Genomic DNA, 26732 nt, shown 5'->3' with positions numbered 1-26732 from the left:
CTGTAATTAGCCTTGTTTTCGATTCTTATTACAAGAACTACAGACACTCCGAGATTGTGTTTGGAGAGTATGGAAATCGTGTCTGAAAGAGGTCTCCACTCAGACTCGCGAAGGCAGTGCATTGTTTGCTGCTGTTTAGCGCGTTAAGCGGAAAAAACGCTTTTGATTAGCCTGAATTGGAAATCATTGGAGTCTATTATTACCCTGATTATAGGCCTTTGCTGGAATCAGGAAGAGTTGAGTCAGAAGGCCACTCTTTTGGTTTCCCCCTGCGTTTAGTCCTCATTAGTATAAACTGATTCACTTGTAGCATTCTGTCACGTACGTTCATTCCCCCACACATGCGGCTCTAATAGTGCTAAACACAAAGACATGCGCACTTTCTTAGTTTTCTGTCTCACACCCCCATATTACATTATTATAGCACATGCATGTGCCTCACTGCCAAGACAAAGCAGCACTTCTCACCTTTTCCCCTTGACATTTTCTCTCACCTAATTAAAACTTTGACCTTTCGCCCTTCCTGCTGAGCCACCAGCTGCGTTCCCTTTTTGACTCTCCGTACAGGAGACGGGGAGAGAGAGAGAGACAGGGAGAGGAGGCATAACTGACAGCACCACCCTGCCACCAGAGCCACTCGCTCATTCATTAATCACTACCGGACGTTGTTTATGTTGCCCCGGCAACCTCTGGCTTTACTATTACGTTGATGTCTGCAGCATCCTGTCCCTCCGCACTCTCTGTCCATTTATCTGAGGACAGGTGTAGCTGTAGTAGTGTCTCTCTCTGTGTTCAGTGGTGCATGATTGGCATGAATGTATTAAGATGCACTATTGCCAAAGCAGTTTGCAAGAAGCACGTTAACAAATATAAAAGAAAGCAGCTCTGTCTGCACCCACTGCGAGCTCAGAGAGAGAGCGCAGTCTGGCCTCTTTGAGTAACCAGCTCTGTCTGCGCTGGCCAGCTCACATCATCATGAGTCTGTACATCATCTGTACTTCACTGTTTTTGTTGTTCTTTCGTAGCTTCAGTCCAATGGGGCACATGATTGTGTTTTGGTCACTCCATTTTCTCCATCACCTTACCCTTTCTCTCATTCTGTGTGCCTGCTGTTCCTCTTACTCTCTTTATCTCTCTCTCTCTCTTACTCTCTATCTCTCTTTATCTGTCCTTCTTTTCACCTCCTGTCCTCCCTCTCTCTCTCTCTGTCTTTTTCTCCCTCTCTCTCTTTCTCTCTCTATGTCTTCATGTCTTTTTCTCTCTGTTCTTCCTCTCACTTACTACCCACTCCCTCTTTCTTTCTCTCATTCTCTCTCTGTTCTTTCCACTGGCCATTGGCTTCCTCTCTTGGTGGAGAGTAGGAGCTTGGAGTTTGGAGTCCTCCATCATCTCTAAACCATATTAGTTAAGGGTCAGTGAGTTTATTACTAATGTTCTCTGGCTTTAGTTTATTATCACTATCAGCCACTGATGGACTCCGCCTTTCACTGATGAAGCATGCATACTCTAGTAGCTGTGTGTTTGGTTCTGAGAGCCATTATGATTGATGTTTAAGCCTAGATCACAGCAGGCACTAAACATTACCACCTCTTTACCTTCTGTGCCATCAGTCCTGTACTGTCTGTGTTTATTTTTTTCCAAGACTGATGTCTAAAACAACCTGGAAATCTGCTTGGAAATGTGTTCTTTTTCATCTGTGCAGCACAGCTTTCTCATTTATTTTCTAGGGCAACATATATATATAAATATATATATATATATATATATATATATATATATATATATATATATATATATATATATATATGTAACATACAGTATACTAAAGGTGGTATTTTATAGATGAGGAGGTTTCATTTCTCACTCTTACTGGACTGTGATGTTCTTCTGCACAGACATCAGTTACTGAATCAGTCCAAAGGTTATTGATTATGATAAGAAAAATAGATTGATAAGGTGCTAATGTATTTGACGTGAAAGAGAAGAGCGTAATGTAGTTATAAATGAAACATACTCTCAAGCTAATTCTCACATTTTTCTGTCAAAATCAGAGAAAATGTCATTTTCCATTAGATTTAAGCCTAGTTTAATATGTAGGTATAAAATTTAGTGTCAATTCTGGATATCATTCATTTCTCCAATGACATGTAGATCCAATGCAGGTTTTGTATAGAGTAGCTTAGAATCTGGTTGAGGTGACAGGATATGATTGACATGACGGCATAACACGTTCCCTGCTTTGATTTTGCATACACATGGTAGGGTTCCTTTAGAATAGCTTCTTTTTTCTTAAAGCAAAGTCCTAGTTTTTATCTGCTTCTTCCATATGTTTTAGTTATGTGAGTGCAGACTGTTTTGGAATTGTTTCATTTGTATAAGGTGGAGAACAACACTTCTGCATTGAGGATGCTAGCCATCCCCGCATGTGGTACTTACTTCATTTGAAATAGATTTTGTGTAAACAAGAAATTTTAATGAAATAGATGATTTAATATGCATAGAACTCATTTTCAGAGTCAATCTCATTATATACACAAGTCGCAAGAAGAATCACTGCGTGTAAATATAGTCACTGATGTTATGTGCCATTAATTACACGTTCTTTGCTTCTTGTTTGTTTGTTTTTTTTGTTTTGTTTTTGTTTTTGTCCCCATCCTTTCCATTCATTCGCTGGTTTCATGATGGAATTGGTTTGGCTGGTGGTCCCAGAACAAGATCTGACAATTCTATTTCAGGCATATTGTGGTTTGCTTTGCCCCCCTACTAGGATGTCAGCAGTTTCCTCTTTTCAAAATCTTTTTTTTTAACCTCTCATGATTATCAAACTGAAATTACAGCAAAAAGTGGAGCAGGTGACTCAGGCAGGAAGCAGACGTGCTCTGTGCACAGATACAAATGAGGAGGTGCCCTCACACCATGAATTCAAGCGAACTGCCTGCATTTCCCTCTTCATTCAGTCATTTTAGAATACAAGAACATGAAAATCCTTAGTAGATGGTAGTAAGTGATAATTGCATGCCCGCTTATTACTGAACGGTGTTGATCAAATGAAACAGCGTCACCTGTTTTTCTAAGAGAACATGCACTCTCTGCAGTCTGCCTTTGGTAAAATAAATATACTGATATTCCCTGCACATCTCTACATGTGTCTGGTCATCCATAATGTGAGCTAATTAATTCATCTTAGGATGAATGGTAACTGTCAGTCAAAGCCTATATATTCATCCCACACTGGAATGGAGCTGAAAGTAATCATCTACCGCTCCCTATATACATCCTTAAAAAATCTTGGACAGTGAAAGGCTCCTGTAAATGCAGAGTAGGCACGGCTTCAGTGTCAGAGTAAGAGTGAGTGGGTGGTGATGCCTGTAGGATTCTGCTAGTCTAACATATGTAAAGAACCATGTCTGTTAGAACATCCCCGAACAGGCAGCCGCCTACACGGTGTCTCAAGCCACACTGACTGCTTGGCTGAGTGCTTTTTGCTTCTTAAGGTTCAGTTCCCTGGCCATTCTGTACTGTGCATGACTGGGGTACCCTACAGTATTTCTGCTCCTGCAGTTTTGGGGTTCTTGCCTTATTAGAGCTTTAATCGGCCCTGAAATAATTATCCAAACTAGCTTGACAACATCCAAATTTGATCTGAGCCACAGCACCAAGTTTTAAATCCAAACTTGACCCAAGCCGGACAAAGATCTGTTAGAACCCTCAACCAGACAATGAAGAGATCTCCATAGTTGTAATGAAAGAACCAGCTCTGCCCTCAAGCATTCATGTGGTTCTTGGCAGATGTAAACCAAAAACATTGTGAAATAGTTGTTGTAGTTGATTAGCTTGCAATCAGTTAGCATCTGTTGGTTTTGGTCTCTTTTCCATCCGTTTCTGAACACAAATATAACAGAAATAACTTACGTTAAGCCAGTTGGTCATATTTAAGAATGACTACCGTTTCTTACAATTTGCATAGTTGTATGTAAATGCATTCCATTGATAGACATTGATAGACTGTTTATCTCCACCATGATGAAAACGGTGCTAACATCATAACTTAGACATTTAACTAGTTCATGTTGCAGCACAAATTTCAGCATATCTGATCTCTTCATTCTTCATTCTATTTATTTATGGATCACTGCCTTCAAACAACAACACAGTTTTTTTTTGTCTGGGTAAACAACATAGTGCCCTGTTTTCTGGCTGACTTTGTAGACTTTAGTTAACTTCAATTACAACAGTAAGAGCGACTCCAAATTACAAGTTTAAAAACTGGGAAGCACTTTATTCTGCAGTAGATGATTCATAGGTACTCACCTTGTCTTTATCTATTGAATTTAACATTCAACTACAACCTTATTTCCAAAAAAAGTCGTGACGCTGTGCACAATGTGCATAAAAACAGAAAGCAATGATGTACAAATCTTTCTGTTCTCATTTCAATTTTGCACAGCCTCCTAATGTTTTTAGAAGCAGGGTGCTAATTAAATTAAACCGGGAAACATAATTAATCTAAACTTAACCTGACCCTGACCTTTTTGCCAGAAATTTGAGCATCTGTAGATCAGCTAGAGTGGGATCCAAGCATCAGAGACTACATTAAAAATCTGAGATTGATTTTATTTAAAACTGGAAATAAACAGTTTTAGAATTTTGCAATATGTATGTATAAAAGACTGAATGAATAAATAAGTAGTTTTTCTAGGCCACTAATTCTATATAGTGGGATCCAAAAGGAAAACATGTAATTGAAACATTTTCCTTTACAAAAAATGTTATTTAATGTTTTTTAAACCTTATTCCTTCCTTAAAAGCACATGTTCAGGTAGACTCTCTGGTAGGTTTGATCTACTTGTCATAGACTTTTTCAGAAAAGAAGCAGTAGTGGGCATTTTAGAAGAAATTCTAAAATTCAATCAAATATTCTACTATTAATCAAATTCATTACACTGACTATATTATTTCGTAATGGATAGTGTTGTATTTTTGCAAGCGGTCTCAGTCTTTCATGCCCCACTGTGTAGGGGACTATCAAAAAAGTATGGCCAAAAACTGCTTAAATGCTTGTGTAAATGTTTGCTGAAATTGAATTAAATTAAATGTGGTTGACGACACTGAGAACCTGTATTCAAAATGTTCAACCTGAACTGGGCCTGACAAATGCTTGACAAGTGATGTCCCAACCAGACTGAACTCTGTGTGAGTAGTCAGGTCCCATGAAGTTCAGACAGATATTTCAAGCTCTGAGCTCTGCTGCAGTCCTGGTGCGCTGGGGCCCTGCTGTGTTGAAGAACCTGTTTTTTTTTATGTGGAGTTTCTAGAATTCTTGATGAAGTCTTCAGCAGGACAGCTGCAGACAGATTGACAGGTTCATGTTGTGTTTTTTTTTTTTTTTGACAAGAAGGTGCCTTTTGAACCATGAACCAAGCCAGAAAGAGTTTCATCAACTTAAGCAGCCGCTTTAATTTCGAATCACTTCAGGATTACAGCAGCGGTATTTGAAACATCTGAGCTCAGTAATTAAAAAGTCCTCGGCACACCTGCGTCGAGAGGATAGCACCAAAAAAGCACTTTTATTTTTATCCTGATTAATCTGCGAGCGTTTGTTGTGCTGACACCTCATTTGTGAGTGTTTATGCATGCAGATTTCTCATAAAGATGGAAATGAATTCCAGTTCTCATCAGGAAATAACACATGAACACACGCACGCACGCACACACACACACACACACACACACACACACACACACACACAGAAGGAAGGATCAATCAATTGTTTTAAATGTGTTTTTCCCTCTTAGCCCCAAAGCAATAACCCATGGCCTTGAATATCTGTGAACAGGCTTGTTGAGATCCGGCCGGCTTGTTGCCCTTTGAGGTCATGCCACGTTCTGCTCTCCTGTAAAAAAAAAAAACAAAAAAACAACAACAACAAAAAAAATAACAGCATCCCACCTGCAATGTATTGCACCACGTTATGACTCAATCATTCTTCACAGCTCTCATCGATGCCCCCATGCTGCAGCTAATAAAATATTTTTTTCATAAAAGAGGCCAAAATTAGCATTGAAAGTAGACCTCTCAGCACGCATTAGTAGTTCAGTCCAGGGACATTAGAGGATAGTGCACATTAGGGGCACTGATTTTGATTGTAATTGTTATGATTAAGTGAGGTGCAGTGGTGTGTGTTTCCTGAGTGAAATCATTTCAAATCGCTAATGTATTTCTTGAATGAATGAATCATTTAATTAGTCTGAAATACTTGTCTGTGCACAGTATATGATGTAAGATGTTCAAATCAAGCTCATGTCCGGATGTGTTAGCAGCTCTTAATCTTACCTTCGTGAAACACACTATAACCAATTAAAAGTCTGGTCAACTTTTTTTGAGTGATGCCAACTCAATTTAGTCAAAAGTTCCCCTAACTCACATTCCTTAGTCCTAAACTAACATTACAGACAAAACAGTATGTGTGAGTCTGTTTATATGCTAAAATTGCATACATTTTTTGTTGAATTTTTTACTCAGACCTCCCAAATTTGTGGCTCCAGACTGGCACAACTGTCAAAGAGTTTGAAGCACAGCAGTGCCATAGGCTTTCATGGTCAGGATTCTGCTGAACCCCCTACTCCACCTTAAGGGCCACTCCATTATTATATGAGCATGAGTGAAGTTTATTAGACTAGCTCTCAGAGTGGTGAGGGATTGAGTAAGTGTAAGTGTCGAATTCGGCAGCGAAATAAAGCCTAGAAATTGTGACATTTACCTTTTCAGACCTGAAAAAAATTGCAAAGCTGTTTATAAAATATACCAGCAAAATACTTTAAAGCTGGGCTGTATAAGTCACAGAATAGAATGTCTTTTTGATAACTGGCCTTCTTTCTTCTGTTTTCTATATGATGTACCATATGAGCTTTTGTTTACTGTGTTTAAATAAAAAACTTTAATTACAAAAAAGAAAGTAGATAAAGTGCCATTGTAGCCCTGTCATTGCATCTCTCTCTCTCTCTCTCTCTCTCTCTCTCTCTCTCTCTCTCTCTCTCTCTCTCTCTCTCTCTCTCTCTCTTCCATTTTACCAATTTCCATTTAAGGTGCTTTATTGGCATGACAAATATGATACATTTGTATTGCCAAAGCTTGCCAAAGATTTTTAAATAGAAAATTTCTGGGAATTAAATAAATAAATGAATTATCTTAAAATGTTAAACATTCATTATCATCATCATCATCATCATCGCCGTTAACCGCTTAACCCAGATAGGGTCGCGGTAGCAGTTGGGAGAGCAGAGAATCCCAGATGACCCTGTCCCCCGCAACTTCCTCCAGCTCATTCACAGGGACCCCAAGCCGCTCCCAGGCCAACTTGGAGATGGAATCCCTCCAGCAGGTCCTAGGACGACCCCGGGGTCTTAACCCGGTAGGCCGTGCCTGGTACACCCCCACTGTGAGGCGTCCAGGGGGCATCCGAATCAGATGCCTGAACCACCTCAGCTGGTTCCTCTCAATGTGGAGGAGTAGCGGCTCTACTCCGAGCTCCTCCTGGATGGCCGAGCTCCTCACCCTATCAAATAGAGTGTAGCCTGCCACCCTGCGAAGACCGCTCATTTCCGCCACTTGTATTCACGATCTCATTCTTTCTGTCATTACCCACAGTTCATGACCATAGGTGAGGGTCGGGATGTAGACCGACTGGTAAACAGAGAGCTTTGCCTTATGGCTCAGCTCCCGCATTACTGCTGCCGACTGTCCCAGCCTGCGGATGATCTCACGATCCCTCTTCCCATCCCTCGTGAACAAGACCCTGAGATACTTAAACTCTTCCACCTGGTGCAAGTCCTTTCCTCTTACCTGGAGTGGGCAGGCCATCCTTTTCCGGGCTAAGACCATGGACTCACATTTGGAGGTGCTGATTTCATACCAACCGCTTCACACTCAGCTGCACACCACACCAGTGAGAGCTGGAGGCATCCATGTGATTCAGCCAAAAGAATGACATCATCTGCAAATAGCAGAGGCGCCACCCTCTGGCTCCACACAAACTCCTCCACACGTTATGCCTTGACACCCTGTCCATGAATATCATGAACAGGAGTGGAGACAGGGCACAACCCTTCTGAAGCCCAACGCTAACACTGAAAGGATCAGACTTAATGTTGCGTATACAAACACAGCTCTCACTCTGGGAGTACAGAGATTGAATGGCCTGGTAGTAGACCCGGTGCCCCATACTCCCGGAGGACCTCCCACAAGATATCTCATAAGTCATAAGCCTTCTCCAAATCCACAAAACACATGTAGACTGGGTTGGCAAACTCCCATGCCCCCTCAACAATCCACGAGAGGGTGTAAAGCTGGTCCATTGTTCCATGGCCGGGACAGAATTCACATTGTTCCTCCTCAATCTGAGGTTCAACTATCAGTCGGAGTCTCCTTTCCAGCACCTAGGCATAGACTTTCCCAGGGAGACTGAGCAGTGTGATACCCCAATACTTGGCACACACCCTCCGGTCCCCTTTTTTAAAAATGGGGACCACCACCCTGGTCTGCCAGTCCAAGGGTACTGTTCCTGAGGTCCATGCAATATTGCAGAGTTGCGTCAGCCATGACAGCCCCACAATATCCAGAGCCTTAAGCATCTCCGGACAAATCTCATCCACCCCCGGTACCTTGCCACTGAAGAGCTTGCCGACTACCTCGGTGACCTCCACCAGGGAAATGGAGCTTGACACGCCAGAGGCCTCCAGCCCTGACTCCTGTGACAGAGGCATGTCTCCCGGATTAAGGAGTTCTTCAGAGTGCTCCTTTCACCGACCGACAATATCCCCATTTGAAAGCAGAGTTTCTCCACCCTTGCTGAATACAGCTTGGGCGCAGCCACCCCGACCACTCCTGAGTCGCCAGACAGTTGTCCAGAACCTCCTTGAAGCCAACCAAAAGTCTTTTTCCATGGCTTCGCCAAACTCCTCCCATGCCCTGGATTTTGCTTCTGCCACCATTGCGGCTGCCACCTTTTTCGCCTGTCGGTACCTCTCTGCTGAGTTGGGAGTCCTTCAGCCCATTCAGTCCCTAAAGGTCTCTTTCTTCAGCTTGGCGGCCTCCCTCACCACTGGTGTCCACTGGTTCTTGTGTTACCACCTCGACAGGCACCCACAAGCTTTTGGCCACAACTATGCCTGGCAGCTTTCACAATGGAGGTTTTGAACAGGGTCCATTCAGACTCCATGTCCCCTACCTCCCCAGGACATGAGAAAAGCTCTCTTGGAGGTGGGAGTTGAAATCATTCCGAACAGGGGCCTCCGACAATCGTTCCCAGCACACCCTCACTATTCGCTTGAGCCTACCAGGTCTGACCATCAGTTTTCCTTGCCAACTGATCCAACTCACCACCAGATGGTGATCAGTTGACAGCTCAGCACCTCTCTTTACCCGAGTGTCCAGAACATATGGTTCCAAGTCAGATGAAAAGACAACAAAGTCGATCATTGACCTCTGACCCAAGGAGCTCTGGTACCATGTACACTTATGAACATCCTTGTGTTCGAACTTGGTGTTTGTTATGGACAATCCATGCCTGGCACAGAAGTCCAATAACAATTCACCATTCGGGTTTAGATTGGCAGGCCGTTCTTCCCAATCACGCTTCTCCAGGTCTCCCAGTCATCGCCAACATGAGCATTGAAGTCCCCCAGGAGGACTATGGAATCTGTAGGCGGGACCCTTTCCAGAACCGCGCCCACTTGCTCCAAGAGGGCCGAATACTCTGACCTGTTGTTTGGTGCATAAGCACACACAACAGTCAGAGTTTTCCTCTCTGCGATTTTAATTCGCATTGAGGCGACCCTCTCATCCACCGGGACAAACTCCAACTCCACGGCTGCCAGCCTCTCACCCTGTGCAACCCCTGAGTAGGAGAGGGACCAACCCCTATCAAGGAGTTTGGTTCCAGAGCCGACACTGTGGGTGGAGGTGAGCCCAACTATATCTAGTTGGTACCTCTCAACCTCCCGCACAAGCTCCGGCTCCTATCCCCCCAGTGAGGTTACATTCCATGTGCCAAGAGCCAGTTTCTGCCACAAGGGCCTAGGCCACCAAGGGCCCCCCTGCAATCTCCCACTGCCTGTGCAGCACTGCACCGCTCCCCCATTCTGGGTCTTGCAGGTGATGGGCCCACGTGGCTCTTCGGGCTGAGCCCAGCCGGGTTACGTGGGCTGCCCGGCCACTAGGCGCTCGCCGGGAGACACTACCCCCAGATCTGGCTCCGGCAGTAGGTCCCGCTGACCCTATCCCCGGGCAGGGTACACTGTTTACTGTGCCTGTTTTTCATGGTGGGTTTTTGGATTGTGTTAGTCTGGGTCTTCACTCTAGACCTCTTCGCCCTGGGAGACTACCAGGAGCATATTGCTCCTGATGACTTAGCTCTGAAGATCCCTAGACCACACAAGCCCTTCCGCCATGACAAGGTCCTGATCCAGGAAGGGTGTTAAACATTGCAAAATTGCTAAATTGTAGAGCTGTAATTTTGAAAAGACAGGATACAATAAAAATAAAACAATCAATGCATATGTTTGTGTATCCGTGTGTATGTGTATGAGAAATGGTCACTCACTGTCCCTCTTACGGTGGCAGGTCAGGGTGTATTGAGCTGCGAGTCTGCATCTCTCTCTGTGCATCTCTCTCCCTGAGGCTGTGAAATGTGGGATGTTTGTCGTTAATTTTTGTAAAGAATTTACGTCTTTGCAGATCTCAGTGAATTTCAGGCATTCAGGAAGTACAGCTCTGTCTCGGTTTTACTCAGTTTGCACTGCTGGCATGTTCTTTTTTTTTCCTGAGGCAGCCAGGATCTCCTGTGTTTGCCGGTCTCAACAGCCAGACTATGCTGACTGAGTCTGAACCTCATCAGGGTTGTCCTCAGTCTCAGATCAGTCACTGTGCTCAGGTACTCTGCCACAGTGTACTGTCTTTTTAGGGCCAGATAACATTGCATTTTACTTTGTGATTTTGTTTCCCAATAGTCTCTGTATTTTTCTCTCAGGTGTTCTGTAATTTGGTTGGTTCTGATCAGATTTGTTGTGTTTTTCTGTTCCTGAGTCTGAGTGTTTGTGTGTGTGTGTGTGTGTGTGTGTGTGTGTGTGTGTGTGTGTGTGTGTGTGTGTGTGTGTGTGTGTGAGTGTGTGTGTGTGTGGTTCAGGACCAGCTGAGTGAAGGGACTGTTGTCTTTGCTCAAGTCCTGGTACTGCAGAGCTTTATAATGATATGAGTAGGGGTCGCTATTTTTTAGGTGCATCCAAATTTTTTTGGTATTTTTATACTTAATGGGTATTGACCTAATTCTGTTCTACATGCATTGTTGGTGCATGCAGGGTCTCAATTGGATGTTTGTCCAATTTGTCAAAGTGATTATAGTGGACCCCATACTTCCCTGTGATCTGGATCTTTTCTGAAATATCATTATATTTGTCTTTTTCAGGTTTACTGCCAGGACCCACGTCTGGCAGTACAGCTCCAGTAGGTCCAGGTTCTGCTGTAGGCCCTGTTCTGTGGGGACAGCAGAACCAAGTCATCTGCATAGAGCAGGAATTTAATTTCTGAGTCGTGCAGAGTGAGACCGGGAGCTGTGGACTCCTCTATCTTCGCCAATTCATTAAAGTAAATTTTAATAGCGTTGGACTTAAACAGCAGCCCTGTCTCACTCCGCGCTCCTGGGAGATGGAATTTGTTTGTTCATTTCCAATTTTTATGCTGCGTTTATTATCCTGTATACATTGATTTAATTAGATCATATACTTTAACACCTACACCCCTTTCAATAAGTTTGTAGAATAATCCTTGGTGCCAGATAGAATCAAAAGCCTTTTTGAATAAACAGGCAAAAATGTTGGGGTTTTTTTGGACAATGTATTTATCAATTAGGGTGTATAGGGTGTAAGTATGATTGGTGGTGCGGTAATGTGGTAAAAATCGAGTTTGACTTCTACTCAAGACACTGTGCTCCATAAAGAAGTTAAGAAATCTAGAATTTAAAATGCTGCACAGTGACTTCCCCAGATTACTGTACACACAGATGCCTTGGTAATTACTAGGGTCGAATTTATCTCCATTTTTAAAGATTGTGGTTATTAGTCCATGAGTCCAGATTTCAGGGAAGTAACCTACACTCAGAACCAGATTAAATAATTTTAGAATAGCTCATTGAAATTTAGAAGTTGTATATTTTAGCATCTCATTTAGGATGCCATCAGGCCCCCCCAGGTCTTTTAATTTTATCATTAAGCTTTTGCTCAGTAATTGAGAAGTCCAAAGGGTTTTGTTTATTTTTAATAGTCAGTTCTAGTTTCTCAAGTTTTCTTTTTATGTCATTTTGTTCAGAGTTTGGGTTGATTTCTGTCTCAGTTGCTTATAGGTGTATTGAGCTTTTTTGTTCTGAGTGTTTGTTTATATCGTTTTAGCGTTTCACAGTAAAGAAGCATATGTGTGCATTATTTGGATCTCTGTGTTTCTGATGTGATGGTTTTCTAAGTTCTTTTTGCATATTTTGGCACTCTTGGTCATACCAGTTGTCTTCTGAGTTTGTGTTTTGATCTCTCTATAAATTTTAGTTTAGCCTTTTCCACAGATTTGTCAAAAATCATATTTATATGTTTTGCTGCCAAATTGACTCCTTCTTTACCGTGAGTGTATGTGGTGTCTAAAAGTGTTTGAATTTTGGGGTTTCTGATTGCATTCTGGAACTCTTCTGTGCTGTTTTAGGTCTGTATGGTCTCCTGATGCTGTACAGCATACTGGGCTGAGTTTGTGCAGTGCTGTTAGTCTCTGTCCTTTTAATGAACACAGTAATTTGGCTGTGGTCAGACAGAGGGGGGTGGAGGTTTAACAGTGAATGCACTGAGAGAGAGTCTAAATCTGTTATCATGTTATCTACTTTACTATTCCCAAGATGTGAGCGAAATGTGTATCTTCCTAAACAGTCCCCTCATATCCTATCATTGACGATGTACAGACTCAAACACTGACAGAGCTGCAGGAGGTTTTTACCACTTCTGTTGACCATATAATCTTTGTTGTTTCTGTAGGCATAAGAAAGGTTGTCGTTAGTGTACAACATTTTATTTATCTTTCTCTCTCCATCATGCTGTCTATTTGTACACACAAACAAATGGTATTGTAGGCATTCTGATCTATGGCATTCTGGTATATTCCACCACTCACAAGTGATTATGCATCTCAAAATGTACATACCATGCTAAATAACACATAAGATAATTGATAGTTTAAACAGACCCCCCCCAAAAATGCCAAATCCCTAGAAAACATGTGAGCTAAGTTGAGATAACTCAGAAAAAGCTGCAGCGAGTTGACTTAGGGATGGGCAATATGGCAAAATTATTACCTCATGATACTTCAACATTTTCACAATATATAAGCTGCATCTTAACATTGAATTTTTCTAGGTTTTGTTAAGTTTGAATGGACAAAATAAAACTTATATTGCCACATGGAAAAAATACTATAATAATAATTGTAAACATACATCTACAATATTTTTTAGTCAACATTTTACAGTCTGCACTGCTCCATATGTAATTAAACAGACCTAATTATGCTCACTTTGTAATGAAACATGTAGTTGGTCAGCGTTCTTAAAATACTATGATGCCCATAATGTGACAAATTATCACAATACCAGTGAAACATCGTCATATTGCCCACCCCTCAGGTGACTTTAAGTTGAACTTTGAAGTAACCTGACTTTTATAGTTTGCAACGCAGTCCTACAATAAGGGCAAAAAAGGCAAACTATCCAGTTGTTTACTGCTTAAGGTTGTAATAAGCTTGGATCTTTTTACATGTTTTCTTTCTGATTGTGCTCTCTGTAGACCAGATGTATGAGTACGTGAGTTTGCTATAAAGCAAAGCCAGCCCCTTGGTCCCCCTCTCTGCAGTACACTCTCCTTCGTTAGCATGTGACATTTTGAAATCTGACTCAATACCTGGCAACCCGCCTCTCTCTCTCTATCGCACCTCTGACACCATGCCATCATTATTATTTTAGCAGGCTTCACACACATACAGCTGCAGACTGAAATACATAAGACCAGAGTGGCAGACAGAGCTGCAGACCCATCAGACTGAATTAATCAATGGAGGAGCACGCTGATGAATGACAAAGTGACAGTTGTGCTGACAGAAACAACCTTTCATTCAGTCCCTGCCCAGTCAGTCTTTAAACAAAAGAGGCCTGTAAACTTTTTGGCCAATTAATGGGCCCAATATGTACATTTTTCATTATATTTGATTTTATTTTGTGAGGTTTGCGATGTTTGAATATTTTTTTATGTATCAAAAACTCATCACTCGTTTTTTACATGATGGTTTCTTAACCTCTCTTTAACTCAGTTACTTAAGTGGTTGTTATACTGCCTTTAAGACTAGCACATAAGACCACTGATTGGCTGCCCTGTATTGTGCCTTATTTAAATAGCAGTTCATATTGAACGCTCCTTGTGACCACAGTATAAATGAGTGGGGCTGTAGGCTGAATGTTTTTGTGACATCACCAAAACAATGAAAACTAAATGGGTTGGTTTTTCAGCTTAGTTCTAATATATGGACTGTATAGATTGATACATTTTTAAACTTTTAACCTTTAGTTTCTACATAGTTTAGTCTTTTCAATGTACTCTGAAGAAAGTGTGAAATGCTCTTTTCTAGACAAACTTACTGACTGATTTCTTTACAGTGGTGGTGAAAGGAACCAGGGGTCATGATGTCTGCAGCATAAATATAGCAATTTTATGTACTATTCAATATGCCCAGTGAACCTGCACGAGGTTTTTGTGCAATATGTTCCTCAGGAGCTTTAGTCATTCATTTAGTCAGTTTTTATCTGAAACTGTTGTAAAACAATGTTGTACTGTATTAATATTTTGTGCATTAACTTTCTGTGAGGGAGCTTTTAGAGGCATTAAACCTTTCACACATCATGTTCCTATCACTATGAACAATTCTGATTTGGAACGTTTCTCTAGAAAGAAGCCCATCACATCAAACCATGTTTTACAGCTTAGCCTTATAATTATGCAGAAACCTTGAAAGATTGATAGACTTCACCTACAGCAATCCAAACTTTTGTTAAAGCAACATGTGTGATTTGCGGATTTGGATCTTTTGGCAGATGAATCTAACTTTTGAGAGTGTGTTGAAAGAGGATTCAAAGAGAATTAGTCAAAAGTTAGTGAAGGATGTGTTGAAAGAGGATGTGTGTGAATTATCTGCTATTATCATCATCGGTTGATTTTGCGTTTGAGACCTTCTGTTTGTGTCTGTGTGTATGACATTAATATGTAAAGGCATATGACATTGTCCAAAACTCCTGTCAAATCCCTGGACTTTTAAATGATTATTTTAGTCCATGCAGTGTGACTCACAGCAGGGCACGCATATTAGATTTTAGTGTGTTCTTTTTTTTTTTAAGCCATACTCAGTGATTGTACTTCTTTGAGTTTCAATAAAAAATTACATAGAGCTGCTTTAATAGAAAAGCAAGTAAAAAAAAAACCTTGCTTTTCCCATGACACTCCTTTAACGAAAAGCACCGAGTGATAATGCTGATGTTTTCCAGGCAATTGGTGTCAAATGTTTCTATTTGAAAACTCTGTCACCGCCAACGCTTTGGGATTTGAAAAGCATTAGTGCAGCACTGCTGTATAGACTTTTGCCAGCAATTTAGCTGAATATAGTATGTATCGACCATTCCAGGCAAGGTACATGTCGTAGGTACAGATTGTCACTAGTGCTCTAACACTGAGTGCATATCCTACTTTTATTCTGTTGGAGGTTGTTGGAGATAGTTGGCATGCTGCTCCTGCCTACCCGGGGCTTCTCTAAATGGCATAGTGGTATAGTGGCATTTTCGTTCCCATGGGCGGTGCCCTCTCACCATTTAGAGTGCAAAGGCTGGACACAGCTGGCTTCTGTTTGAACTGATCCACTTATAGAGCACTGACTGGCCACAGTGGCTTTTGGTTTGAACCAATCCGCTTGAACAAGCAACAGCTGACCATTGCCACGAGTGGTCTCCCTCAGTGCTTTGTTCCTTCTTTTCATTCCCTTCACTTTCTCTTCTTCAGTTTCTCGGAGTTTCCATCAGAAATGTAACTTTTTTGTTTGTTTGTTTCCCCGCTTTTCTGTCTCATTCTCCTCCTCTCTCTCGCTCTATCGCCATGGGACCAAGTTGCGTCGAGAGTGGATTAATAAAACATGACGGAACATCTGCTTTCCTCCCTGTGCTCGGGAGCTCCAGCTTTGTTTAGCTTTCCTCTTTTCATCGCACCAGAGGAAAATGCATCCTTAGGGTCCATCACACACACTGTCAATCCAAAACGGCAGGCCCCGCCGTGTCCTGCACGTGTCAGAGTTCCTCTTCCTGCATTGCCGTGTGTATCAAACCCGTGTAGTCTGAAAAGTATTAGAAAATGGATAGTTCAAGTGCTGAAATCTGACTCATTCAAAACCATTCAAAAATCATTCAGAACTGCTGTTCAATACTTAATGTACACGTACAGTATTGAGAAGAAGACACAGACCACCTTTCATTTATTGAATTTCCAGTCAAACAGAACCTTTAAGTACAAGGTATTCGTGTTTCAGGAGATATTCCCAATGAGATTTTATATATATATGTGTATACGTATGTGTATATATATATATATATATATATATATATATATATGTGTGTGTGTGTGTGTGTGTGTGTGTGTGTGTGTGTGTGTGTGTGTTAATTTGTTAAACTAAAGTCAAAGGAAAATAACAATCAAAAAGGAGTCCAAAAGAAATTATTAAAAGATATACAGAAAATGGATCTCCAAATGAGCATGCAAGACCTGGTAGACCATCAAAACCATCAGATAAACAGCACTTAAAGTTTTCATCCTGAGAGAGAGGAGAAACTCAAGCTCTACTCTTCAGATCTGAAAAAAATCATGTGTTTTTGTCCATCCTTCCACTGTGAGAGCACTGAGTCTGAAAGGTCATGTAGGTATAAAGAAGACTTTACTGAGAAAAGGAAATAGAAAAAAAGAAAATTAACAAATCAAACAAAGAAGCTGCACTGACCTCAGCCTCATTGAATGTGTTTGCGATCGTGTGAAACAGAGAATGCAACCACTTTCTAAGACTGAATTTTGGAGGTGTGTAAAAATATCCCTGCAGATTTCATTGAAAAACTAAAAGCAAGTTTCCTGGAAAGATTTGTGTAAATTTCTGTTAAATATGTTTTCTGCTTCTTTATGGCTCTGAATAATGAATAACTTGCACTTAACTAGTCTTTGAGTAGAAATTAAAAATGAACAGTGACCTCTGACTGTTCTTCTGCTCAATACTCTACAGAAGACTGCACACATTGAATTCTGTGTTATTAAATGTTATGTTATAAACCTGTTAACAAACTGTTTTGCTAGGCAGAGAAAAATATGGATTGCTATTAATAACAATAATAATAACAATAATAATAATAAGTAAATTACATTTTTGAACATTGGTGTGTTTAATGATAACATTATCTTTTTGGTAAATGTGGGAAGAAAAGGTCATTACAAGTGTCTTTGTTGTTTATTAGCTCAGCAACACACTGAAAATATGAGAAATCTGACCTCTAATTGAAACTAAGTTTAAGGAAACGAAAAAAATAGTGTGTCATAATTATTGGCACCCTTGCATTTAACATTTGTGTTCACCCTCCCTTTGCCAGCAAAACAGCGTTAAGTCTTCTGGACTGGAGAATGCAGACCAAGGAATCTGAAACGTCATAACAGTATCTCTCTAAATCTTTCTTGATCCTCTCTTTTGGACTCTTTCCTTCAGCTTACCCTGCAGGTTTTCAGTGAGGATACCCCTGTGAGACACTTAACTCCATGGTCACTGAACCATTTTTGTATGGATTTGTATGTATGTTCTGTCCTACTAGAAGATCTAAGTGGATGACTTAGGTTTAGCTTTTTGGCAGACGCAGGCAGATTTCCTTGGCCCTTTGGAGGACAAAACAGCCCAAAACATCACGGATCCACCACCATAATTAACAGTGGGAATGAGAGTGTTTATTGATTAAAAAAAAGCTGCCTCTATTTTTGTCTCAGGAACACTGTTCCAGTCATGGAACATCTTCTGAGTCCTTGGAAATCTTTTCTGTAACATAGGTGGTATCTAATTGCAGTTTTGGAGATGTGGTGATCCCAGAATACTACAATTTCTCTCTTAATTTTGGTGTGGAACTGAGCTAATTAACTACACGTAACCTTTTTACCCATCTTTGCCAAGGGTTACAATAATTATGGAGCTGACTAATGTATTATGTAAAAGTAATAAGCCACAGATGGCCAGTTAGTTATTTTTCCACAATTAAAGGTTTTTAATTTTTTCCCTTTGTTTGAGAGTTGAACATTGTAGTATTGCAGTAGAACTATCAGACATAACTTATATCTGCAGCTTTCATAACAAGCTGTAATTGTGGCATTTGCCATGACAAGACATTGCCTTTTAAAATCTTTAGTAAGAACAAAGGTGATCCTGCAATCTACCTATAGCTAATTCTACATACAGCTTTGTGACAGCCCACCCTGCGTGTCGTCTGTCATCATACTGGACCATCAGCTTTTACCCCAACATTAGCATTTAGCTAAGGCGTTTTGCATACATATTTTGCACAAGAAACCAGCGTTTCACAGTCACAGTCAGCTGAATTGTATTCCAATTGCACCAAATGACTGCAAATAACATTTACAGGTGACCTTTTTGATAACTAAATTAGGGCCAGTTAAAACCAGCAAGCCTGTTACCCCACCTTTGTGCTGTTACTGAAACGATCTTGTCCTTTAAGAGCAAAGTATAGTGGTTAAACAGTTTTTACATAAACCTCAATTCAAAGTTGTCAGTAATTGCACAACCCCACAAAAGACTGCAGCTGTGCTGATGTATCAGGTCATAAAATAGCACATACTGTGGCACAACAGTCAGGTAAAATTGACTCCTGAGCCTGTAAAACCAGCTGTCCTAAATAGTGAACAGAGGATTGATTAAGCTTTTTTCTCATAATACTTTGTGTCCTAATGAATGTAGGCATTCTAACAAATCTAGCAAGTCACATTCATGTTCCTCTGCATTTTAGGAAGCTATCAACATTTCATCTATATATAGGTGAGGGACTTGTCTGACCAAAACCTCCACAACATGTTAAATACCTGACAGTGCTGCATTATTAATTGTATACTGCTTGGTATTCAGACAAGGAAAACCCAGTCAGATTGACATGTTCAGCCTTTAGTTAGCAACAATCTGCAAGAAATTTGAACCCATTCAGGCGTAAAACATAAAACTATAAGATTTTGCCCCATAAGCTGATTGATGACACATAATGCCACCATGACAACACAGGACAACCTTAAAACTTGCATAGACCCCAGTACAGGGCAGAGGTCAGCGCTACTTTGGACTTTTAAACAGCTTCAGTTGTATCTGAAACTCAACTTGAAGCTTTTCAGGAAGATAGTCCCAGTCACTGTATCAGACAAGGTTGTTCTAGACTTATTTTAAAGCATTAAACTTTTCCTTACATTTATACTTCCACAGGCCTATTTTGCCTTGGAGGCAGCATGCATTAAGACAAGCTCTGTGAGTTTGCTGTCGACTTGTTTGCCAGAATGACATATTTAGCTTCTCATCTAGCACTAGAATGACCAAAGCTACAAAAATTTTCATAAGGGAAACCAGCCACCCTGTAGCCCACTTCCCTGCTGTGAAGCGATTAACGTCTATTGTCTTGGTAATGATAAGGAATGCGATGGAAGCACCAACCCACATGCCCACAGAAAGCTCCCAAAGCACCTAACGTGGTACAACTTCAAGTTATAATTCAAGGGCATGTAGTAGCAGACGGATAGAGCAGTGGCGATTTCTCTAAGACTGCTCTAAGACAGCTTCCCCTAAAATGTCAAAACTTAAATGGTCAAATATGTTGTGTTAACATTTCATTGACTAAAAATGCGTCAGAAGCTGAGCGTCTATTCAATTCAATGGGACTGCATGGGACGTTTTTTTCTTTGCTTCGAAACTCGCCGGTCATTGGATAAATGCCACGATTTTGTCCTGCCCCTGGGCGCTGAGCGTCTCTGGGGGTGAATGGAGCTATGGGCAGGTCTGGACGCAGAGCTTCTGCAAGATGATTAGAGGATCAGTCGAAAGGCTGAATCCCGTTTTAATTGACCGCTATTTTGAGCTATTTATGTCGAAAGACAAACTGCAACCCATTTCTTGGTGTTTGCTTGGTGAAATTAATTTCCATTGTTCATTGTGTAAATAAAACACACTCATAGTATTTCCTTGTTTCAGTTTAAGATAATTTCAGCATTTCCTTCTTGGAGTTTAATTCGTTTCGTTAGTTCGTTCAATCACTCGTTCATAGTGTTGGCTAGGGTGGAGTGAACTACCCAGCTAGCAAGGTACACACGATGGCAGACAATGCTAATATTGTCAACCTGATTTTGGCAAAGCCATTTGATAGTCTTCCTTACGAGGAGAAGGTTAGAATTAAACAGCTGGGCACATCAACACCTAAGATTGATTTGGTGCAAAAAGTAGGGAAAGGTACCAGGTTTGTTCAGCTCTCCTGGTATGACAAAGTTAGCTGGCTGACTGGAAGTGCTGTGACAAAGAAAATGTGCTGCTGGCCAGGCCTTTTGATGAAATCATCTCAGGGATCATGTCTTGTCTGGTCAAAATTAACTAACTAAGGCCGTTTTCTTGAAAAGGAATAGAGGGCAGAATTTGTGTATAAATAAATTGACAAATTTTATGATATAAGCCGAAAACAAATCGCTGCCGCATAATTTCTTTGTAGCAGTCACATGACATCATCTCCTTGAGACATGGCACGATTTAGTAGTACTGTATAACTGTATCCAAAAACGATATTTATAATGATAGATATATATAATGATAAAACAAATACAACATTTTTATTTTTTAATTTACTGTAGAAAATCAAATATACTGACGATAATGATATGGAGATATTACACTAACAACAACAACAATCAACAATCAGTAATCAGTATATTATTTATATTAACATAATAAAGGTTGACTTATGGTCCTGTTAATTGCTGGCAAGAAGTGGTAATGTCCTGAGGATCCTGAAATCTCAGTCATGATAGTGCTAGGGACCATATTTTATCTGATGAACAGGCACTTCCTTTTGATAGTATTTGTCCAAACTAGATGAGTTCCATTCTGACAATGAAAACATTATCAAACCAATCAGGTGCCACCCTACCACCCATCTGTGTGGCAGACTTTTCTCCTGCCATGGGCTTATGGCAACAGGCCACAATACAGGCCTAAACACACTAACGCGGTCTTCCCCTCCATTCCGTCAATGAGAGGAGGATAGCCTACTGGTTTCAGAGTTTGCTTCAAAATGGGCACTCACCTACAGTATAGAGATGAGATGTCCAATCTGGGTCACGGCACCATTCGAAGAATCCAAACCCTAACTTTACCAGGGGACCAGCCATATGTTTGGAGAAGTAAAGTTTATTTGTTTGCGTGCAGGTACCAGACACCTAGCCAGCCCATAAGACACTGGGCTGATGCAGTTTTATAGCAGGACTAATGCCAAGATTAGGCTCAGCCTGTACATGACAAGTGACAGGTGTGACAGGCATGACCATGTAGAGATAAACAAGAATAGACAGGAGAATTTTCTAAATACAGTCACAGTACAGAACACACAATACAGAATATAATGACATATAATTCAACAATAAATACATTACAGAGCAGTACATTTCTAGGTCCACATCCTTTCATCAACTTTTTATGTCCAAGGCTTGCCCCCAGTGCTCACTCTTTCATTTTCAATTCAATTCAAGTTTATTTATATAGCGCTTTTTACAACAAGGTTGTCACAAAGCAGCTTTACAGAAAAAAAACAGGTCCACGCCTCTTATGAGCATCACCACAGTGAAGCCAATTTTGTGGTGACTACAGTGGTAAGGAAAAACTCCCTTTAAGAGGAAGAAACCTTAGAAGGGACCAAGGCTCAGTCCGAGGAACCCAACCCCCGTGGGTCGACCCGCACAGAAGAAACAGAACAGAAACAAGAACAACAGTACAAAGAGAGTGCAAAAAGATGGCTGGAACGCTGGAACCACGAATGGGGCACCTCCAGACAGGCCAACGGGGCATCTCGACACATTGCATAGCTGCTGTCTTTTGGTCCACGATTGCTGTGGGCTGCCTGTTAGACTCAATGCCACATCACTCCTTTAGCTCCTGCGTGTACCTGCCTAATACCAAGCTGTTGCCAGGGCTGCGTTGCCATGGTAGCATGTTGCCAAGCGAGTGTTTAGTGCAGATGTAGGGTAGTACCTGATGGCACAAAAACAGCAAAGGGTGTGAGAGTAGAAGACTACTTCACCATTCACTAGAGTTTTACATTGAGAAGCAGTGCAGTGTATTAGTGTGGTGGCCCAGAAGGCAATGGTTTACAAATTTATTGAGTACTTCTGTATTTCAACAAGACTCTTAGGCCACATTAGCTAGAACTCCCAGGCAAACCAGATTTCTCCCTCTTTGTCCTATTTACAAGATTCACTCCAATATAATCTGCCAAAGCCTATCAGCAGACTCACAAAAGGGGGCTATAAACAGTAATGAGTCGTACAGGTTTCAAATTTAAATCTAAACATTTCTAACAAATGACATATGATGATTTACATATATAAAGAATTTGTTTCAATTAAGCCTGGTCATCACACTGTCCCTACACATTCAGGCATCTCATAATTAATAAAACAGGACTGTTAAACACGTGTATAATTTTTACTGTCCCACTGGACTCATCTGTGCTGCCACCAAACCGAAACAAACCAGCATTGCACACATAAAAAACTTGATTATGAACAAGACTGAAGCAAGACCATTATCATTAATGGTGAGAGAATTTTCGCATTAGCACAACAAAATAAGCATGCAAGTACTCTAAGAATCGAACGAATAGAAGCTTCTAGCCACTTCTATCAATATTAAGCAGAATCCTTCACTTTATAAGTAGCTTTTTTATCGGATTACCACCAGCATGATGCTAATTTACATTAATACATTTCAAATTTCCATGCCAGTTTCCTCCCTTTCTGTGATGCACTCAATATCTTTTTGAGTGTGCATCACTGTCCCTGCCTGCAAAGCATGTGCTCATACAAGTAAAACAAAAATACAAGATATAAATCATAAAATACTTATGTTATTAGTAAAAACATTTAAAGTTAGATGTCCATGTGGGAGTTTATGGATCCATCACAATTTTTTATGGCATTGGTGTTCATTTAGTCTTGCTAAAGATTGTTTCAGAATTCATCCTGTTGTAATCAGTAAAGACAATTGAAATTATTCTACTGGTGGCCAGACAAGTTAATGCTGATATGTTCTGCAGATTAAGTAGTGTGCTTTGGATCACATATGGGCCATGGATAAACCTATGGGATGATTCCATTATTGATATAAATATGCCTTGTTCCCTGCACTAATGTAGTGTGCTTGTAATAAGGCCTGTGTATTCAGTGCTTCATAATATAGAACATATCCTCAATTCTATTGATCCACTGAACTCCAGCAGGTCTGAGAAGGTGCACTGCAGACAAACCTTCAAACAAAAGAGTTCTGTCAATATCGATCCCTCCTGAGGTGTGTGTTTAAGAGAGAGTATGTGTGTGTGTTATTTGCAAGTTTTCCCTGCTGTATACTTTTCATTGTCAGGGAAACTGCGTGAGTCAATTCAATTCAAGAGGCTATATTGGCATGACTGTATTCAATTACACTATAGCCAGCAAAGATTAATAAGACATTCAAAACTTGCGTATTGCAGGTGTAATCAAATATCCACTTCAAACTGTGGAAGAAAATAAATCGTCATGTTAGTTTATAGTAAATGAAAAAGTTATGAAATCAGAATGAGCCTGTAATGTTGGTCTCTTTGTCTCTCTGTCTTTCTCTTATTTGTCTTATTACTTTTGTTGTCGTTCTCCCCTATTTCTGTCCCCTTCTTTTTTCTTTCTTTTCTCTTTCAATTTCTGTCTCCCGTCTTCCTTTTTTTCTTATTACTTTATTTTTCTCTTCTTTTTTTCTTTCTTTCATTTTCACACTGTAGAGGAACAGGTGAGGCACGTTTCGTTTATATCTTCATCCTGGGGATCCTCTTCACCGGAGTGAAGGATCTGCTGCGCTCTCAGGTGATGTCCTCAGCAGTGGAGGGTAGGCGTCTGAAGAGCAGGGGATTATGGGAAGTGTACAGCGGTGTGGTGCTGCTGGTAGCGCTACTCTTCCGAGCTCATAACCTGCCTACACTGGCATGCTGCCTGCTCATCCAGACCCTCATGGCTCAGTTCATCTGGAAGAAGCTGCACTATGATGCTGCGCAGACCACCATCATGCACTACTGGTTCGGACAGGCCTTCTTTTATTTCCAGGTAAATGAACCTCACAGCTCGCTTAACAGGAGTGTGTGCGAGTGTGGATCAGGCTTGTGTGTGTGTGTCTGCATGTTTATGCATAGGAAGTGTCACATTTGGTTGTTTTTTTTATTGTTCATGTCATTTCAAAGAAAAAGTAAGGAAAAACAGACCCGTGGCATCTTTGCTCATATGTCAAACAGAGGGAGAACGCATGACAGAGGTAGTATGATGTACGCTGTCTGTCCATAAGCATCTGTAGTCCTGTCCAGTTCTAACTCATGCAAGACCGAAACAGCCTATACATTCTCACCAACTTCAGTCACAAACAGCAGAATCAGCAGCCTGGAATACCAACCGGGAATAGAGAACTAGCTACTGTATTTAATAGAGCAGACAGTATTTTTAATGTAGCATATATAACATGGTTATAATATAATATAGCCATGTTTAGCAACATGTTTACAGATCTTCAGAATATGAATTAAAAATATATATTTTGATGCAACAATGAATAAAAATCATTTTAACCCAAGTTGATGTTGGAAGTGATAGAAGATAGGCAACATTAATTTCACAGAAAACCCCTTATTAAAGTAACTTAACATTGCTAAACTAGTCATACATCATGACCTTCTATAGCAGATACACCCCCACAAAGCTAAAATGACATAAGAAACTCTAGGAGGTTTAGAAATGATGCTTTGTAGGTTATAGAATAAAACAATATCTCTAAAATGATCTTTTATTATATATAATATTACATTAAAAAATTATAGATTATTTGATTTTGTGTAACAACTTAAAGTGGTTTGAGGCAAAATGCCTGACGGTATGTATAAGCCTCCCTTATTTGTTGACTACATTAGCAGTGCAAAACTGAACAATGAACAATGTCTCAGACTAAATTTGTGGGAAGAGAAAAACTGTCTTTGTCAACACATTCATTTAAAGCGTGGATGAGAAATAGAACAGCAGGTGATATGTAGAGATTCAGGAGTCAGAAAGTTGCTAGATCTGCAGTCTTTTGTCTCCTCCCCAAGCAAATAAGTTCCCGTTTACTCCTGAAGGGCATGTAGCAGCATTTACTCTGCAATATAAATTCAGTTTAACACTCTGAATGGGACACGACAGAATGAGCCCAATAATGTACTCTTGGGAATTGTATAGGGCTGGTCTACAAATACTAATGCACTATGAAAAGGAAACCTTTTCCTACCTACCTGATGTATTTGTTAATCCTTTTTAGTGGAACCATGGACAGAATCCGCTCGTATCCTCTGCTTCAGCAGAATTGCGGTGTGCAAATGTCACTCTGTTCATGTGCAGATAGCACCTCGGCTGATTCATGAAACAGGCATCTGCTAATGCAGACAACACGTCTGTCGGAGTGGCTGTGTTAAAATGATCCTATATGACTCACACTGACGTTGAAGCTGTACCTCAGGAAGTGCTCACGTCCTGTATGTAGTTTTATGATGAAAGTGCTGTGTATGGAGTTTAAGAGAGGCCGTGAGTGATGTCCTCATTATTTGAAGGTGTCCAGCCACCCGTACTGATATTTCTCGCCGTGTCAGTGACCCCTGTGGGCCTTATTGTGCTGTGCTCTGCTTTGGCTTTTTAACTAAGGGCCATGAATACGGCAGCCCCCGCCAATTATCATTTTAGCTGCCCAAGCATGAAATTACCGGCCTGGAGAATGGCATTTGGATCCAGGAGCCAAACGAGGTCATCCCCTGTACTGTGCTTTCATAGGACATTCTTTCTCTCTCTCCTTACTCTTCCTCTGTCCTGTCTCTCTGTGCCCCTTTTTTCTTCCATCTCTCTCTCTTTCTTTCTCTCTCGCTCTCTCCCTCTCTGTCTTGCTCAGTTGCTCATCCACTCTCTGTCCCATTCTATCACTTTTTGCCCTTCTCTCTGATTTTGCATTGCAATCACTCTCCTTCTTTCTCTCTTACATAAAACTGCAGCTTTGTCCTTTTTAATGAGAGTTGCAGTGAGAAAGTGCTGCTTTCTCTGTTACTCTCCTTTTCTGTCTCTCTCTCTCTCTCGCTCTCTCTTTCTCTCTTAAGCAAGCAAGCAAGACAGTGAGATAAAGAAATAAGAAAAATGAAAAAAAGAGTAAAGAGAGCAAAGGACTGCGGTAAAGCATGAATGAGTCTGGCTCACAGTCCATCTCTGACTCTCTTTGTGCCTTGCTCTCTCTGTCTTTTTCACTGTTGGTAATGCTCTTCCTCTCT

At 40.8% G+C, this 26732-nt stretch overlaps 1 protein-coding gene across 1 annotated transcript in view; it reads left to right on the top strand.

Annotated features, from left to right (window-relative positions):
• The window catches only part of pigg (phosphatidylinositol glycan anchor biosynthesis class G), a 157650-nt gene that overhangs the window by 107121 nt on the left and 23797 nt on the right, over window positions 1-26732 (top strand). The window contains exon 11 of the mRNA XM_017704079.2: window positions 24192-24510. Coding sequence (XP_017559568.1) covers window positions 24192-24510 — 319 coding nt within the window. The remainder of the gene's footprint in view (window positions 1-24191; window positions 24511-26732) is intronic.

This window comes from Pygocentrus nattereri, chromosome 8, assembly GCF_015220715.1.
Source record: "Pygocentrus nattereri isolate fPygNat1 chromosome 8, fPygNat1.pri, whole genome shotgun sequence".
Taxonomy (NCBI): domain Eukaryota; kingdom Metazoa; phylum Chordata; class Actinopteri; order Characiformes; family Serrasalmidae; genus Pygocentrus; species Pygocentrus nattereri.
Note: the sequence above shows the minus strand (reverse complement) of the source record. Positions and strands in the feature narration are given on the sequence as shown.